Here is a 20503-nt window from a genome sequence, read left to right as displayed (position 1 = left end):
TGGCAGCTGGTCAGGGAAGCACAAGTATTCTAGACCAATAAACATGCACATTGACATGTTGGAAGGCTTGTAGAATGTCAGTCAAGTGATCAGTGAGGTATACGTTTCCATTTAAAGACATGAAAAGGTGCCAATCCACCCATCCGATCTGTAAAGAGGTGCCAACGATAAGTAGAACAGGGCAGTTCTTAGAAATCTGGCCATCTGCCCTTAATTGAATGGCGAGGGCCAGGCTGTCATAGGCACACTAAATGCTAATGACTGCTTCTGTCAAGCTGGCACCCGCAAGTGTGCCCTATCAGTTAGAGCCGTGTCTGTCCTAACAAAAAAAAAAAGAAGCCCAACAACTTACTCTTTGGTTTCCAGGTTCAAACAGGAACAGAAGAGGATGGTTTCACAGTGCACAGTGTTAGCCTATCTACCTGTTGTACTACCTCATACCAGAGGCTTATGGTTATAGTAGGGGTTAGGTTGGTGTACTTTTGACGTTAAATATCTGACTTTAGGAAGACCTAGTTGGGTAGCAGGTAATCTTGAAGAATATTGGAAATTTATGCAACAATGCAAGATGATACATGACATAATTTACACAAGTATTTTAACGTGCAGTACAAATACAGTACATAAATCTACTGTATATTTTGAAGATAATATCTAAGAACACTGCTCTTCTGATTCTATTCTGCAAGCACTGTACCAGGATGAACATAGGGGTGGGAAAAAAATCAATTCTTAGATGCATAGTGATTCTCTCTTGTACGATTCTGCATCGATTCACAAAACTCCATAATCGATCTTGTAATTTTTGTTTTTAATATGCACAGTTCTAAGCATTTCAGATAAAAACAATCCAACGTAAAGTAAAGAACAAATAGAGAAAATAATGGTTTCGTTTTTTGGGCTTAGAACGAAACTAATTGCGTTGTGACGTATGGGTTAACAGGTGCACCATGCCTACATTTGAACTAAGCTAAGCTACCCGCTTTGTGAAGATGGATAAACTCCGGCCTGCACCCTCTGCTTGGAAAGCCACCGTATGGGCACATTTTGGATGTTATGAAGTAAAAGGTGAAAATGAACTGGATAAGAGCCATGCAGTGTGCAAGCTGTGTCATATTTCAGGAATACAACAAACATGCAAAATCACATTTCACGGAGTTGGAGGAAAAATGGCCTGGTCTTGTTGCTGCCGAACAGAGAACCCTCGAGCAAATGTCAAAGCTTCCACATAGTTTGGAAAGGGCGAAGCGAATCACCAGGTCTATAGCAAATTTTCTAGCAAAAGATTTGCGCCATCTACGCCGTTGTTGAAAACCCGGGCTTTCGCTTAATGTTGCAAACACTGGAGCCGAGGTACAACATACCGTCTCTGCGTCACTTTAGTGAAATGGCAATACCAACACCCTACAACGACACCAAAACTCAAGTTTTGGAATCATTGAAGAAAGCAAATAGGGTGGCAATAACCTGTGATGCGTGGATGTCCATTGCAACAGATTCCTATATCACTGTTACCGCGCACTACATCACTGAAGAATGGCAGCTCGTGTCTCGTGTACTCCAATCACACAGTAAGAAAAAAAATCATCATGTATAGAAACAAAAACAAGATGCATTGAGAATCGATTTATAATCCTGAATTGAAATCGAATCAAATCGTGAGGTGCCTAGAGATGCCTAGAGATCAGTTTCTGTTTTTAGATTTTAGTTCTTATTTTCATGTATTTGCTTTAGTGAAGAAATGAAGACTGCCTGCAGTTGCGTTTTATTGTATACAATATACATTATTCTGTCCTTTTACCAGACACACATCAGAAACTAAATACAGCCTGTTTCTGGCTAACTATATATACTTAGAAGCATTAAAATTGACTGTCAATGTAAATATAACCAATTTAGAGAGATGCAAAACAAATCTGTCTTTGAGACTTAATTCAAGGCTGTGCTAAACCTGCCATTTTTCCTAATCATACTGCAGTTTTGACATCTTACTGCCCAGTATTCAACCATTGTGCCATTTGAGATTCTGTGCCTAGGAGGGTATATGATCTCAAAAACACAGGACAGCAGAAAACGTGTGCTACATTTTTAACAGATTCTACTATAGATGCAGTGAAAACTAATTACAACTGGATTTGCTACAGTACATTACATATTTTCAGCAAATTTGATTGAAGTACCTGTTAACAGAGCTAATGCATTTGTGGGGTTGTTCCACAGATCTGTATCTAGCACTGACAAAAGGGTGTATTTCAGTATCCGAATTAACACGCTACTACAGTACTGTGAAGATATTCTATACAGAGACATTGAGAAAAATGACACAGTCTCATATTTAATTTGAATGGGAAAAGCACATTATGTAACTTGATTATCAAGTGATTTGTCACTTTGACAGGTCCCCTGCAGAAGAATGATGAGATAAGTTCATATGGGACTACATTTAATTGGGGCAGGCTCATGAAATCCTGTCACATCCTGCTTTCTCATACTGGTTCCTGCCACAAGCCCAACAGCTTGCAACGTGTGTACTAGTGATTCTGAGCACAGAAGACTGACCAGGAATGCTGGGAAATAGCACAACAGCCCTTCGCGGCCATTGACAACAGCTACCTTCAGAGCCAGTGCCAGAGCGCTGGTCTTGCCATGGTTATCATACGAACGGTCAGCTGCCCAGCACACCATTCTGTACCTACAGTATATCCCTGGGAAGTGGGGGCTGTGTTTTCTTCACAGAAATGGGTCTCTGCAGAGTTTAGCCCCTGCTTGCACACTACCCATCCCCAGTGGATACACTTGCCAGGAGTCTCCAAGATGGCCTTTGGCCACATTTCAAGGCCAGAGCGCTTGGATTGCTTAGTTGCTCTGTATGTGTCCAGAACAAAAAGGCCTTATTAAATCCCTTTATGAACTAGCTGCTTATTAGGTCTCTAATCTAATAAAACATAATCTGAAAGAAAAGTGAATCTAGGGTTGATGGCTTCTCTGTTTGACAAGTAGGGCACCTTGATGTTGGGATAATATATATTTATATTTCTTTTTGCCAGGTACTGAATGAAGCAGTGGGGGCTTTAATGTATCACACCATCACATTAACACGGGAAGACTTGGAAAAATTCAAAGCACTTAGAATAATAGTCCGAATTGGCAGCGGGTTCGATAACATCGACATCAAGTCTGCTGGAGACCTAGGTAAGCTGAAAGAACTTTGAAACATAACCTCTCTTCAGATCTAATGGTTTTGGTTCAGAGATTTCTCTGCACTGTTTACTCACCTTTTTTAAGAGGTTTAATGTTTAATTGTGTCTGTCCAAACTGGATATTAATGGATGGTAAATGATATACTACATAATTGCTATGGTTTCAGAGGCCTTGTATTATCTTGTAAAGGCATCCCCTGAAAACAGGATCAGCACTATGGTGTGAAATGGGATCATAGGATACTTGGTGTGCTTCTTGAAGAAACGTCATTGCTACCAAGTTGGCTAAACCCATTCTGGATTTACTGGGGACCATCACAGGGCTTTTACCATTGTTTGAGAGAGCAAAGGCTTTTCCAAAAAATTTCCAGCCCCCCCTTTTTTTTGCAAACCAAAAGTCTTGGACACATTATCAGGCTGGCGTCGGTGCAGCATATCACCTATCTAGATTTTGCTTAACCACCAGAGTGAGTGTGAATGCATATCATTTAGGTTGCAAAGGAACAAGTGAAGATTTATTCCATACTGAAAAGAAAAGAGATACGACGTTTCAGCTGTGGAGCTTTCGTCAGGCTTCTCTTTTCTTTTCAGCATGGAATAAACCTTTACTTGTTCCTTTTGCAGCCTACATATGCCGACGCAGCTGAAATAGAACTGTCTTTTAAGTTACTGTTCTTTCATTTCACAACCTACAAACTGCAAATGCCATTTCTATCCACCTCCACCTGCTGGTCCAAATATGGAAAATTGAAAGCATATCCCAAGAAAATTGTATATTCTGGAGATTTCCTTGCTATTCATTTGTTTTGCTTAAGAAGGATATTTTTACATTTTATTTATCCTTTGTAATGTATCCCCACTGGTCTAAGCAGTAGTTATCTTATCAGGAGTAGCAGCCTGGGAGCCTCTTCAAACCCAGCTCCCTCATATTAACCTCCCCTGTTCTCACTCCAGCTGTTTCAGTAAGGCTGTTACATGTTTGTCCCCAACTTTACAACAGCATGCCTCTGTGCTCGGCTCCTATTGATGGCACAGACAGCCAGCCAACCAAGAGTTTAGAAATCAGACAAAAATAAAATCCCAGACTGGATGCTGAGTAATGCTGAATCACCAGTACTAACCTGCCATTAATGTCTGCCTCTTTTAACAGCTTATTTTAAAGTAAAATGCATCTACCAAGACATATATGTAAAAGCATATGCTGAACTCATGCATGTTACCTGAGTGACAGAAGGATAAAATGTAATATGTTAGCATGTATTGTTCATATACAAATTCAAAAACTACAGTGTACACCCCAAATATTTAATAAACAACAGTTATTGATTTTAAGGGCGAATTGACGTGCGGAAGTGCTCTGAAGTGTGATTGTAAATATTTTATACATTTATAAAATATATACAATATTTTGTATATATTTTACAAAATATTGTATATATTTTATATATCCTGACTCTCTGTGGTCATTAAAAATCCCAGGGCGTTTCTCGAAAAGAGTAGGGGTGTAACCCCGGCGTCCTGGCCAAATTTCCCATTGGCCCTTACCAATCATGGCCTCCTAATAATCCCCATCTATGAATTGGCTACATTACTCTCTGCTCTCCTCCTCACTAATAGCTGATGTGTGGTGAGCGTTCTGGCGCACTATGGCTGCCGTCGCATCATCCAGGTGGATGCTGCACATTGGTGGTGGTGGAGGGGAGACCCCATTACCTGTAAAGCGCTTTGAGTGGAGTGTCCAGAAAAGCGCTATATAAGTGTAAGCAATTATTATTATTATTATTATTTAATATTCACCCCCTTAATGATCTCCCATTTTGTTGAATTGCAAATGATGTCTGCACATTTATTAAGAGAACATCAAAATCAAAACATGGAGAGCTCAAATCAAACACTTTATGGGTGAAAGTTACATTTCAAGAAACAGCAAAGAAGGTAAAAACTTAAATATGCAGATTGTATAAATATTTACCTGCTTTGCTATGACAAACCTAAACTAGTTCAGGAGCACACATCTACTTTGATAAGTCTCAAAGTTTAATGACCTGATTCATTTGAAACATGATTTCAAATTTGAGATTAAATATGATTGTCTGTTCAGCATACCACCTAAACATTGCCTAGATTAGGCTGTCCTGCCAAGTTGAACAGCCACGTAAGAAGGAAATGGGTTAAAAAAGCTACTGTAAGTCCAGCAGACATACAGACTTCAATGGTGGATAGGGGAGAAAATGTCTCTGTCAGCAATATCCCAGTCACTGCACAAAGCTCAGCTGTGTGGCAGAGTGGCAAACCCAACCCATCAAGATTTCAGTAGAGCATTTCTGTCTTACTTCAAACATGTGGCTAAAGGTTTTGTGTTCAGAAGGAAAAAATAGGAACTATTGGATCTTAATGCAAAGTGTTAAGTCTGGTTCAAACCCAACACATCAACCAGATAACACCATCCCTATTGGCAAGCATGATTGTGGCAGTTTTATTTTATATAAGGGAAAATGGATGGAGCAAAGTACAGGGACCTCTTAGAGGAAAATCTGCTTCAGTCTGCTAAAGACCTAGAACCAGGATGAAATTTAATCTTTCAGCAAGATAGTGACCCAAAGCACAAGGGCAAAACTAACTAGGAGAAAATGAATGTCCTTGGGTGGCCCTTTCAAAGTCCTGAGTTGAAACTGATAGAAAATCTGTGGCAAGACGTGAAAATACTTGTCCAATGATCCCTGGCCAACTTGACTTAACCACGATACAGCACATCACCCCAGCTAAAAAAAAAACAACTGCTAGTACAATGTGTTGTCCTGCTGGAATATGGTCTGATGACCCCACAGGGAGGTTTCAAATGAGGTCCCAGTGCCATGCAGTTGGGTTATTATCAGTCACCAGTAGTGGAGTTCTAAGGTGACTAGATACTCTTGCCCAGACCATTACACTTGGATGATGATGTGATATCTTGGAGATATGTCAAGACTTGTGATATCCTGGATTGTGACCTGTCATTGATGGACTGTAATTTTTTGCCAGGTTAGATTCATAAGCCGGGCTGGTTTATGAACACCACAGATGGCAAGTCAGTACACTGACATTGCCTACCTACAAACAAACTGTGTGGACAAAGATGTAGCTCTCCTAATAAACAGGGCATATTGGTTCCTCTCTATCTTTTTCTTTATTGATTTCCTAAAGGCTTGACATTCAACAGGTGAAAACACATCATCACCTGTACCCAATCAATTCCTTCGTTAATGAGGTGATTTAGTGCTCATGCAAGAATCAATCAAGTGCCACACTCGATGACAGACAGTCATGCATAATCAATATATTAAAATGACACTGAAGTGGAACATGTAAATACCTCGCATCTCCAGCATTGCAATATTACCACTTAACCACATTGTGGAAGGTGTTGCTGGGGTCTGTTAATTTAGCCTTCAACAAAAGTTATGCTAAGGTGCAATAAAGCTGACTTGCTTCAGCAGCTGCAGTGACTTAACGCTACAAAAGGCAGGACCAACACCAACAAACATACCATGAACAGGATAAAGCAGATCAATGTCTGCTGCATAGCAAAGGACAGAACTTAGAGCAGGACAAGAAGTAATTACATATAAAAAAACATGACAAGCACTCAGATTGTGAGACAAACTTCTTTCTGACTGTATATACAGTAAGAGCTGGGAAACCCAGTTTGTCTGTTCTGCAGGGCAGACCCAGCGTGCGTTGCTGGACTTACTGAGGCTCAATTAAACTGAATCTGCAGAAGACTGTGTCCTGCTCCTCTGATTAAGAATTTCCCACAACAACCCCAATAACATTTTACTGCTAATTCTGTATACTTTATGTTGTAAAACATACAAGCATAAAGTACCAGTTTCTTTTATGCACAGTATACATACATTCAATATACAGAGTCCTACAAAAGTATTCATACACTTGATTAAATAGAAACACAAAATATCCTGTAACAGAAAGATTTATGAATTGGATGACATATCTTGCTTAAAACCATCTAAAAGTTATACTGTAACCTTTATATTACTTCACTGAGAAAAGTCATATTTGTCATAATGTAAGAACAGAGAACACTTAATTAATGTTTATCCACTCTCTTGTAGTTAGTATTTTGTAAAACCTGTAATATGACAAGGTGTTCTAGCACTTCTGAGGGGAAAGTTTTACCATCCCTCCAGGCAGAATTGCTAGTCCCTTCAGATGTTTTGCTTTCAATGTACGACCTGTTTTCTTGAGTCTTAACAGAAAAGTTCAGTTGGATTGAGGTTTGAAAAAATGGCCAGTCTTAAACATTTATTTTGTTTACAGTTACCAACGTCTCTGTTGATTTAGCTGTATGCTTTGGGTCATTGTCATGTTGGAATATCAATTCTGAATTGTGCTTGAGAGAAGGAACCAGATGTTTAAACCAAATGTCCTGGTACACATTGCAATTCGCCCTGACTTAACAAGCATTCCTAGATCTATATATGTAACAAACCAGCCCTGAAATGTGATAGACTCCCCCATGATTTTCAACATGATTAACAGCTTTTTTATGCTGAACGTGATGCTGATATGCACGTCCAAAACACTCAGTTTTCATTTTGTTTAACAATAATAGAAGGCTCCTTTTGTCTTTGAGACGTAGTGTGGCAATTTCAAGTATCCTCATTTGCATACAAAATAGTTTTCAATTCTTTGTGTCCAGAAGATGTCTATTTCCGTAAGAGATCTTTATCTGTTGCCTTTGAATTTACAGTTATCTTCTGAACCACTTGCCTCACAACCCGTGATAGCAAAATACACTTCCTGGAAGGGTTGCTTCTATACAGTAGCCATACATTTCTTAATTACTGCTGATTGTCTTCCATGTGTTATCTCCTTTCATACCCCGGGAAAACCAGAAACCATAGGAGGCCTCTATTTGGTTTCAGTGGTTTGCATTGCACTTCCAAAGGGCAAGATTTTATTTAAACTTAAGGGTGTAACTTAATTATTACTTAATTATTAATTATTACAGACACACGTTTCTCCTCCATGCAGTTCTACTATTTTTACACTAATATATGTAAGCAAATTTCATAGAATGTTGTAAACAAGACAAATTATCCAGTCTGTAATTCATTCTATTATATAATGTTTTTTGTTCCTAATCCATTATTACCGTAGTGTGTTAATGCCTTATTTTTTTATTTAATTGAAAGGTTTTTGTTTTCTCTATGAGGTGATGTGGACTCTCTGTCACTATCAGTCTGGCAAGAGTTTAGACAAAAGTGTTTAAAATCCAACTAAAAAGTACTGCTATAACATCATTGGCTCATATTATTATGAAGAATATTGCATAATAATAATAATAATAATAATAATAATAATAATAATAATAAATTCTGGTTTTCAACCATAAGTATTCATACATTGGTTTGGAATTCCAGAAAAAACTAATATCCTCATCTAAAAACAAATGTGTCCTTTAATTTAAAACTGTGGAAAATTTACACTTTATATCAGTCAAGGTAAAAGCTTCCTTATTAGTATTTCCCGGGTTCCTGGAAGTATGTAAATTATTTCGCTAATGCTTAATTAACTGCAACAACCACTGTGTTGTCTCACCTCCTAGGCAGGAGAGCAGCAATACAAAGACCTTTCATGAAAATATATACACCACATTCTCCGAGTAAATCATGGGCGTGTATTTTGGGCTCCATGAACACAACATGTACATTAATGCACATGCATAAAGCTTTTGCCCACTCTTATTATTGTTATTATTATAAAATGTTATCCTATCCTTTTGACAGATATAGATTTTAATAGTGAGAGAGATGAAGAAATACAGGGTGAGCAGAGAGCAAGGTAAAAGGGAGAGTGTGAAAAGGCCACTGATGATAGGAGGTAAGTCAGTTCAGTTTAGGTCAGAACTCCAGGAGAGATTAAAATTGTTAGTGTCCTCCATTAGCAACACAATTATGTTAGGTTGTTAATTGTTTCAAACAGATCATAGGATCAAAAAACCCCATGTTATACACAAACAGAAAGACATTCTTCATGCTAAAAAAGAATGCATAATTTGTTTTAGGTGCACAGACATCTCAATCAACTATAATAAAAAATAGATTAAAAGTGTGCCCATACTCATTATTTACTCTCCAAAGCCTGATTATTTCTTTAACTACTTACATATAATAGATACAGACACTTAACAGTCAGATTGTTTCATGCTTAACCTATGCTTGGGCAAGCACTTAAACCACTTAAGCCACTAGGTATGGCAAACAGTAAGTTTGAAAGTGGGTATGGCTAAGCCCATGTGTTCCTAACCAAAGTGCTTGATCTCTATTCAAGACAGAAGCAGTATACTAAGAAAGCTGTTCTGTGTTGAAGATGTGATGTGATATGAGATGATGATTTTTGTATAAGCAGTATACAGTAGCAAGGGCTTCTGGTTTTTGGTTTTGATTGGTAAATACTCCTGTTAAACAGATCAAATATACACAGTGGAAAAACACCATACAATGGTTATTCAGTTTACATCGACTTTATTCCTTTTCCATTACAGTTTTAAAGGAAACTTTGTCCCTTGCCTTACTTATTTTACAGTAGAGGGTGTGACTTGAAAAAGACATTCAGACATAACCGAAAAACCCATCTTTATTGCACAATACTGAAAGCAACAAAAACACTGATTTTAAAGTATCTGCAAAATTATAATACCTTGATTTATGAACATAATTCATTCCCTGGAAACTGGTCAAAGGTGAAAATCAGTGAGCTGAAAATAAAATTCCCTTTACATGTTAAACCTTTCAGTTTGCTCCTGCCAATCAAGAAATATTCTCTCAATATTATTTCTACCCTAACAGAGCACTGAATTGTCAAGTAAGAACACTGTTAATTATGATAATTACCCTTTACCTTAGTTCAGTATTTAACAATAAACAAGATAGGAGGATGGCTTCTTCAATTAGGCTACTAAGGACATGTCTTCTTTGTAGAGAAAATCTCTTCAGAACTGCGAGAAACAGGTATGAAATTGAATGCTTTGTTATAGCAAAAATTCAGAAAGGTATTTGAAAATCAAGGGGTGGTTGAATTTCTTTTAAAGTCTAACAAATATATTCATTTTTTGAAGAAAAACACCGAAAAGCAGAATCAATAATGTTAATTTCAATAAAAGAGGGCCCCATCCAGTGACACCTCTGCACAACGTGCTTGTCCCGAACCCTCTGCCACACTGAACGAGGTTGTGCCTTGTGCTCTGCCCTTGCAGGAATCGCAGTGTGCAACATGCCCGCCGCCTCGGTGGAGGAGACGGCCGACTCCACCATGTGCCAAATCCTCAACCTGTACAGACGGACCACCTGGCTGCACCAGGCACTGCGGGAGGGCACGCGGGTCCAGAGCGTGGAGCAGATACGGGAGGTGTCGTCGGGAGCCGCCCGCATCCGGGGAGAGACCCTGGGGATCATTGGCCTTGGTCAGTACGACAACAGCTACTCTGAGAATCAGTCACAAAGTAATAGAGACGGATAGGCATGCGTGATCGAGAGATTGTAGGATTGACTTGCTTGTAGGTCGTAAGGTGAAATAAAACATTAGGACATGAGGATCTGGGATAATTACATTACAAGAAATTGGAATCTGGAGTTTGGTTTGGGCGGATTTCCAAAACCTTAATCTGATGTTGATGTGGCACCAGGGTCAACACACTTTTTTGCTTTTGTGAAGGTCTTGCATTTGTGAGTGTTTTTAGGATCATGCCATGAGGAACGGAGACTTTTCAGTATTTTTTTTTCAGTAAAGAGAAACACCTGCCAACATCAATTCCATTAGTGAGCCAATTGGAGCACCTGTTTTTCAAGTAATATCCAAGCCCAGACATGCACAGCATCAGGGCTATAAACAGACCAGAATCCAATTTGGTTCCATATCACCAGGCGCTATGAGATTAATGATAAGCACACCTGTAACAACCGTGAAAAAGTATCTCTGGAATGTTTAGTGTACTGAGCGGCACAAGTGACAGTGATGTGAAGTGAAATTGAGAAAATCATTCAGGGCCTCAGGCTATGCTGAGAATGTTAGCTTGGGGCACAATACCAAATTATAATACAAAAAACGAACAGAAGATGCCTACTGTGTAATAATTGCAGTTTTCACCACACGTATTGTACCGACACAAATGCCTTTAATCTTAAAACTTTATCATTTTTGAAGTAGCATCAAGGGAGCTCATACTTGACAATAGTTGTCAGTCGGGGCTTTAAAAGATACAAGAATACCTACAGTCTCACGAGCAGTGTTTGTAGGTATGCGTGAGATTCCATGGCTTTAAATCTGTAGTGACACACAGTCATGTTCTGTTTACAAGCAGACATCAACCTGTGGGACTGGTTTCTTAGAGCCTTTCTTTGGTTTTCTGTGCCAACAACCCTCGTTGGTAAACCTTTTACATTCTGAAAATGACACATTTTGCTGCAATAATATGTCTGTTTCTCACAACACAAAAGGAAAACTAACTGTCCTATATATAAAAAAATCATTTCTTATAGTACATTAAAAATCCCTATGAAGATCAGCAGTCATGATCTGTAAGTGAAGCAACATTTCCAGACCAATTCCCCACTATGGTGACAGGCAGCACTGATGTACTGTAGGAAACAAAGACATTCAGTTAAGATGCTGAAACAAGGTCTTAACTTAAGATGCCATGGCACCATTTGTAACATTTAAATTCATCTTCTGGGCTTGTACAATCTAAATTTCCTACATTTCCCCCTTATTTAAATTTCTGAAGTAGTTTCTCACTTCTCCATGTGGTTTGCTGTGTATTAGGGCTGCTGGCTTGTAGTGGCTGCAGCACATCTCCCAGGAGGGTGCTCTGCTTCAGTGCTGGATTAAGTGAGTCCCCTCATAATGAATACAATAAACATGCGCCTAACACCCTTAATTGGGGCTAAAACGACCTTGCCAAATGAAACAAACCTGCTAGTTTTCTAGGAAATTTGTTTCTAAGTGGAGTATTGTCACGATCATCTTCGTTTCCAAAGGAGTATATACTGTACTAAGAATCCATGCCCTTTTGGTGAGGGAAAGACCTGGTTGTAATGCATGTATGAAGTATTTTTACCCTTCAGCCACTTGGAGTTCTAAAAGCAGCTTTCTGCTCTATTCCACCAGATATCCCTTTTCTACCATTTGCAGTCTAAGATCCAGTCTGATCAAACCACCATAGCAGATAGGAGAAGCAGAGTATTGTTATCTTTTGTAAATTACTTTAAATTGTTTAAAGTGGGAATGATCCCAACAAATGCACAAATACAGTTATTCTGTTCTTGCATCTTTGCAGCAATTTCATTTCTAACTACTGGAAGGTAAAATGTAAATGTGTCCCATTTGAAGAAAGCTTTCATCACTCAGAGGATCTACACACTGTCTTGTTGGCAGTCTTTGTAAAAATGTTTGTGTCATTTTTGTTCCCTTGGGTTGTTAATTTTATCTTCAACTTCAGTATGAATTTTGCTACTTTGGTCTCTTGTATTTCTGCTCCTGTTCCTGCTGTTTTTTCCCCTCATTAATTGCGACTGTCTCCATCCACCTCATAACCCAGTCTTGCTAGCAAATAAAAACACTATATTGTTTATATCAAATAACTTATATTTATAATAAATAAAACCACCCACTTATTCTCCACTGTCAGCTCTTCTGTTTCCTTCATGGCTCCTACTGGAAATCACTTGGGAAGAGCACTATACAAATCCAGGCAATGAATAATAGCAAACGTGGTATATAACTGTCTTGATTCTAATCACCTTTGTTCCACCCATCTGTTATCAAAATGCCTGTGGTTCCTGGTAAGAGTTGCCGCAATCTGGAGCCTATTCTAGTGACACCTATGGTGCAAGGACTACTGCCTAGACCAGATGCCAGTCCATCAAAAGACACACATACACAAGAACACAAGAGCACTTCAGTGACACGTCCTAATCTAGCCAGCATGTTTTTAGGAGGTGGGAGAAACTAGAACAACTAGAAACTCAGATCATGCAGACTCCCCACTGAAGGTGCCCCCCTCCCCCACTACCAGGGAACCAAACCCAGGACCAAAGAACAAGGAGCAGCAGTAATTGTCACTGTGCTGTCCAGTCACTTTTGTTATTTCTACTAATTGAGCTGTTACAAATATATCCAAATAAGATGAATTACACAATAAATGGTATATTAAAAGGAGTAGCTGTGAAGACATGTAGTTGTGGTTTCTGTTTTTTTGGAGGTGTATTATTTGAATTGATGTAGAACAAAATTGTTCTGGGCCATTTAAACACATCCTGTTCTGTACAAACAGGGGATCAATTGTCCCTTAATGGGGATCCGGCTTCTATCTACATGGCATGAATGAGACATGTTGAGTTATTTATTAACCGCACCTTCACATCTGCCCTTATATTTTCATACTGCCCATACTTGCTTAGAATATCAAGTATTTTCGGGATGCTTAAGAAGTTCCACATGACCATTGATGGATAGGGTAAACATCGAGATGGATTTGTAGAATGCCCTCATGGCTTATTAACAACAGAAATGGAGGGCGAGTGTTCCATCAGGCAGAGCAGCTCGTGGCAGCGCTGAGTGATAATATCAATTTGCGCTTAACGCTTCTTTCAGTCTGGAACAGTGAAAAACTTGTTCTGTTCCCCAAATGAATACATGTATTTTCACAAACCTGTATTAAAACATATCAGACATCAATGACTGTGTCTTGCGGAATATCCCAGTAAAATCACTGCCCAGTGCAGATTCAGTACCAGAAAAGGGCTACTGACTCTGCTTGAAGTCTGAACACACACTATGTGAAATGCTGCTTTGTGAGAGCTATGCATTTCATGAACTATGCATAATTTCAAGGCAAAAAAGAGCTCCTGCAAAATTTTGGATTGCCATGAAAAAATTTCAGGTCGATTTAATTGCACTTTGTTTTATTTTTTGCTTGTTTGTGAGAACACTTTTTGTCCTTCAAACCATCCTTTCCTGATCGCACAAGCAGAGGGCTATAGGTGCCGCATGAATAAACGCTGGGTATGGTCTCATCTGATTGTACTGATAATGTTTCAGAGGCACTGAAAGAACTGCAGCCGGAGGCAGGATAAGCAAGTGGTTTATAAGGGATAAGTCATTGTTTGCTTACCCATGCTTTCAAATCCATTATCAACTGTGTGGCATATTCTCCGTTTGATTACAGAGACATTCTCCTCGTGAATACCCTGCAGACCTTACTGAATAAATTTGGTGTGCTTTTAAATTTAACTTGTGCTTGCTTTAGCTTCAGGAGCTTCTATGTTTTACCTATTAAGACATCATCAGCTCTCTCATGTGTCTTATTCTCGCTCTGTCTCTTGTAAAAAAAAAAAATGTGAGCAATCATTATTAAATTTTAACATCCATGACAACTGCAATTTTACAATCCTGCTTTACTGTGACAGATTTTGATTATAATTTAAATAGCTTGTGGGTTGTGACATTCAGAAGCCAGTGTCTAGCATCACTAATCTGAGTTGTTAGACCGGTTTACTTCAGTTTCAGAGCACAAGATTAATATTATTAAAGTAATAGTTCCTTACATTTATATATCTCTTTTCTGGACACTCCACTCAAAGCGCTTTATAGGTAATGGGGACTCCCCTCCACCACCACCAATGTGCAGCCCCACCTTGATAATGCGACAGCAGCCATAGTGCGCCAGAACGCTCACCACACACCAGCTATCAGTGTGGAGAAGAACAGAGTGGTGAAGCAAATGTATACATGGGGATGAGTAGGAGGCCATGAGTGGTAAAGGCCATGGGGAAATTTGGCCAGGACGCTGGGTAACACCCCTAATCTTTTCAAGAAATGCCCAGGAATTTTTAATGATCACAGACAAGTCAGGACCTCTCATCTGAAGGACGGCACGTTTTTACAGTATAGTGTCCCCATCACTATACTGGGGCATTAGGACCCACACAGGCAGCAAGGTGAGCACCTCCTACTGGTCCCACTAACACCTCTTCCAGCAGTAACCTTAGTTTTTCCCAGGAGGTCTCCCATCCAGGTACTGACCAGGCTCACACCTGCTGAACTTTAGTGGGTTGTAAGTTGTGAGTTGCAGGGCGATATGGCTGCTGGCAATAATCCATTTAGTTCTCACTGGGTTTGGTTATAATTTGTTGAGCACATCTGAATTCGGTCTTACTGACTAGCTGAAGTCATTTAAGATTTATAGCTTGGTATGCACAATCCTAGAATGTCTAATAAAACTTGTGCATCTGATTTATACTTCATGAGTAATAAAAGTAATGGAGGATCCTGTGGTTCAGCTCTTACATCAGTTCAGGATAAAGTCATCCACACAAAATAAATCCATTTCATTTGTTAAAAAAATGCATTGTTTTTTTTCCAACATTGATCATTTATTTTTATGAATTCAGGTTCTCTAGTCGGATTTCTCCTGTCATTGCCTAAGGCCAGTGTGTGAATACTGAGAGACCAGGAGATGAAGTAACAACCTGTAGAGTACATGACTCACTGAGAGCTGCCTATTACAGAGAAAGTGTGCTATAAAAAGTGCTCCTAAATCACACGTCAATTGATATCACCAGACAAAATCAAAGAGATCCTTATTAGACAGATTTGTTCCATATATCTCTTGCTGCACAAGTCCAGGCTGCTAGGTATGCTTGCATCTTCTCTGTAGTTTCACATGTTTTTTGTACTTTGTGGTAAAAATGTTTTCTGCAGTCTGTCCAGCCAGGTCACTTAAATGTTGTAGTATTTAAAACATGGTTAATTAAAAATACTGATAAGCACTATCTGCATTTTAGTGCTGCTATTCATCTTCTCCATCTTAGTGCTTTTGTTCTGAAAAAAATGTAGAACATGCTGATAGTCAGGGCATTTTCTGTGAGGGCAGACTGTTAGAAGAAATCCTCAGAAGTGATGCCATTGATGGAGCAGAACTGCAGTAAATTGAAATAAAATGAATGTGTCCTCCAGCATTTAAAACATCTAAAAGGGTCCCAGTGACACTAAAGAGAGGCTTAACACCTGTGCTGACAACACCTGTGCCGATTTAACATGTCTGACAGTTACAGAGCAAAAGTGGCAGTGTTGCTGTGTCTAGACAGAATTTGAAGAGGAAGAAAGAATAAGGATGTGAAGTCAGAATGAGTATGAGGTCGGTTCTGTATTCCTTAGTGCAGAGAGGCAGTAGAAACATATCGGAAGAATCCTTTCAGGCAAAGGTTTACCTACTGTGTACTACCAGAAGTAGAAAAGAAAAAAGTTTATTGAGAAAAAAAAATGGAAATCATGTAGACCTGAAGAAGGTTCAACAGCTGAAACATCGTTTCTTCATTTTATTTACCAAAGAATTAACCTCTGCTTCTCCTAACTTGTTTAGTCTTCAAGCCTGTATTACTTTCCTATTACTCTAATGTTCATTTCCCTTTTATATTTCTTAAGCATCCTTTTTTTAACCTCAGTAGATACCACAACTTTAAAAGGTTAGAAGATGGTTATCAAAAATGTATATGCGTCATTGTATAAAAAGGAACATCTTTACATCTAGAGCATTTCAAAACACAGCTTCCACATTTTGAATCTTGCAGCTGCACAGTTAAGGCCATTGCAGTTACTGGATAAAATATATAATGTCTTCAGCAAGAGCTTACGTTTAAAAATTATAAAGGTATATTTGATAATTTAATGGCCAATTGTAGGTTTACAGTTTGTAATCGATGAAAATGTTAAACTGTTTAATGAAGACGTACAGTATCCTTGTATACAGTGTTTTGTGTTCAAACACCTCTTGCTGTTTATAAGGTTAATTTCATCTGTGAAATAGGAAGTTTCAGTATCTTAAAGAAATATTTACTTGTCCAGAAAAGGGCAGTTAATAAGATATTTAAATAATTTAAGTTTTTTTTTTAACAGAGTTACTTGAAAAGCCCTACTCTGCAAAACATTCAGAGTCAAACTGTAAACCTGAAGTGAGTTCAGTATCAGAGGTATAGAAGTATGTATTAATGTCACCAGGTAGGTGCACTCCAAACATAACAGCTTCAAAAATCCATTGTACACCTCATATACTGCATGAAAACATGGTACCACTATGGAAATTATAGTTTAGTAATAGCCACCAAAGAATGGTATTTGAAGAATCAAATGCCTTTTAAAAGCAAACACATTCATTCCTTTCATTCCTTCATTCATTTCTCCAAGGTCTTGAAACCTCGTCTTCTCCACAAAATGCTTTTTTTCCACATTCATTGCACTTTCATTTTTAAGATACAAGGTGAGCATGTTGACGATGTCTCGGCTTATTTTTTCTACCAAAATAACTGATAATTTCTTTCCCAATATGTGAGACTTGTCAACATTGATGGTAACACTTCACAATATCACGATGTGCTCACCATCTTTTTATGTTCACATTGTCTGAAATCTGTGCTTGTTATAGGTTGAGACTTTAATTTAAAACTTCTTCAAGTAGATATCTCCCTTCCCCCTGCCTTCAAATGCTTTGACTTTGACAAGGGTTTTAAATATGTGATTCTTGACAACCGAGAAATAACTTTATTCGTATATGCAGATAACACTTGCATTGGTTATATCTTGATACCATCTTTGCAGCAGTACATGGTCTCAACAGGAGAATTTCCCATCCTTATAGTCGATCGTGCCCTGCTATCATATCTGAATTTTTCAGAGGAATTAACAAAATGTTAACCGTTAGCATTTTAACCCATTTGTACTCCAGAATGTGACTATGTTAAAGCACCTCACTGAAGGTTTAGTCATTTTTTAAGACTGACCTCACTCCTGAAATTTAACCCTCAGTCTTTAAAGAGAGTTGTTAAGTGTTTTATTTTTTGAACAATTTTGAAATAATCTTTCAGTTAGAAAAATAACAAAAATGTAACTTCCAGGAGAGTGCAGTGGGTTGTCAAATTGCTCTGAAAAGTTAATTTAAAATCAGCACTGCTAGTGCAGAATTCATGATATACCTTATACCTTAATGGGTTGCTAGCATTACAATTAAAGCAAAATGAACATTTAGCTTCTATTAAGGTGATCAAAGATAATAATGTTCTGGTTCAGGACTTCTGTTCACATCTCAGTGCTTCCAAAGCTTGTACAGACTTGTTAAAGATTAAAGAATTTTTAAACCCACTGAAATTGACTCAGCTTAGTCTTTTAAATGATCCTGTAGCTCTGAGGGAGTTGAAGATAATTGATTATTTCCTGTAAAAGAGGAATTTGATATATTTTAATTGGAGGTCAGTTGTTTTCAAATAAACTCATTTTGCTTCTTAATAAATGGAGTTTCTGTTGGAATGCTGTAACTAGAGACCATTATTGTTGTTGAATTCAGACATAAAACTATTTACTGTACATTTATTTACTGTTTCTACCATTTAATATACCAATGCCAGATTAGCCTTTTGAGGGGTCAGTTTACTGATAACATACAGTGGCACATTGTAGACCAAACCCATCATCAACTAGCTTCTTGCACACCCCATTCAGGTGCAGAAAAGGCATTTGATCAATTATAATTTATCTACTTTGGTCCTCATTGGCTGCTCTAGATCACCTCACTTTCAGGCATTCATTTATGACTTGTCTTCTATACAATATCCCTGAAGTTTGTGCTCAAGATGTTGCCTTTGTTTACACTCAATTGCTCACATTCATAGATCTAAATATCACTTTATTCTGATAATGGTTTCCTATTTCTACAAGATACTTCTAGAATTGAACGAAGTACAGCTAAATTGCATTGTACTCCTACAGAAACTTTACTAAATTTTGTGGAGTTCAAATAAATTAATCTAAATCAGTCCTTAGGCATTTGAATTTTACCTCAAGGATTCAAGGATAAACTTCTTTCCAGTTAATGTTCTTATTAATCAAGGTTTGGCTCTTTGGGTATTAAATATCTCCCCAAATTTCCCTATTAACTGTAACAAGAATATGTTTCAGGTGTTGAACAAAATCAAAGCATATTTTTCTATATGGTCTTTTTATAAGTTACATTATATGGTAAGAATTTTGTTTATCCCTGTTTCTCACAAGCCACAAACTAATTTTAACTATTTTTATTTGGAAAAGTAAGCACTCAGAGTTTCAGCTGACAACTATACAGCACAATAATAATCTCACAGTGGTCTGGCTGTACCTAATTTTAAATCTTACCACTGGGCTTTTCAGATGAGCGCGTTAGAGACATGGTTGGATTCCAGTGCATCAGCCTTATGGCAAACAATTGAGGAGACATTAATTAAACCAATTTAAATCCAGGATCCTAGAGGTTTTGCCCCTAAAGGGAGGGTAGGCTCTCATCAAATGGGGCCTAATTATTTTAAATTCATTGGACATTTGGAGGAAAGTTAAAAGGATTCTTAATATTATCACTTACCTTCACAAGCTTTCACTGATCTGGAGTGTTTTCAGTTTATTGACTAGTTCTCTGTCCTATCTTGATTTACAAGAGATATCTGTCTTCTTAGTGATACTTAATGACCATCCCAGTGTTTGAAAGAAACTCACTGCCTCAGAGAGGTGGAGTTGGGGACTATTTTTCTTCTTAAAGAAATCTAGATTAATTTTAAATTGTTACACAAAATATAGTGAAACTATAATAATTGTAATGATAGTTGTGCCCAGTTCTTGCTCTAAATTATGTATTCAGGACAGGATTGGTACCTCTCTATTCTTGGGGGATTGTCCTGTGTTAGAGCTCTCGTGTGTGTATGTAACTGGTGTGCTGTACCAATAATTCCCAAACTACATGTCCACTAGAACAATTCCCAGGCTGCTGTTAATCTCCAGACAAGGTGTGTTTTGCTGGCAGGCCTTACTTCTGCAAGAATAGGGGTTTTGAAAAAGTAGAGTTACCCTTAAAAAGTTACCTTTAAAAAACACTTAGCTGGATTCATTTACAGATGTTTTTGAATGAAGAATTGCAGTTAATTACATTGTGCTAATTCAGAGTCCATGCCATCTTGGTAAGGTACATTCTTTATTTTATCCAATTTCTTGTGCTTTTTTGGTCTGTTGTTTCTCTATCCTTTCTGCTACATTTGTTTTTTTTTTATTTTATGTACAATTTTGGCTGCAGATTGTTTTGAACTTTTTTAAAAAAATGTACGAGAAACAGTCATATTTTAACCATCGCCTTGTAAATGTTATTTGTGAAAGCTGTGTGAGCTCTAGTTCAAAATGATCCATTTAATGCCCCTGAAAATAAAGTACATCAGTGAATGTTTAGTGAGAAG

General features: G+C 38.0%; 1 protein-coding gene across 5 annotated transcripts in view; it reads left to right on the top strand.

Annotated features, from left to right (window-relative positions):
* The window catches only part of ctbp1 (C-terminal binding protein 1), a 226055-nt gene that overhangs the window by 194871 nt on the left and 10681 nt on the right, over positions 1–20503 (top strand). For all 5 annotated transcript variants that reach the window (XM_088630929.1, XM_088630940.1, XM_088630945.1 and 2 more), the window contains 2 exons: positions 3048–3192; positions 10459–10665. In XM_088630929.1, coding sequence (XP_088487055.1) covers positions 3048–3192; positions 10459–10665 — 352 coding nt within the window. The remainder of the gene's footprint in view (positions 1–3047; positions 3193–10458; positions 10666–20503) is intronic.

Source organism: Lepisosteus platostomus, chromosome 1 (assembly GCF_059453375.1).
Source record: "Lepisosteus platostomus isolate fLepPlt1 chromosome 1, fLepPlt1.hap1, whole genome shotgun sequence".
NCBI classification, from domain to species: domain Eukaryota; kingdom Metazoa; phylum Chordata; class Actinopteri; order Semionotiformes; family Lepisosteidae; genus Lepisosteus; species Lepisosteus platostomus.
The sequence above is the reverse complement of the archived record's forward strand: the minus strand, read 5'-3'. Positions and strand labels throughout refer to the sequence as shown.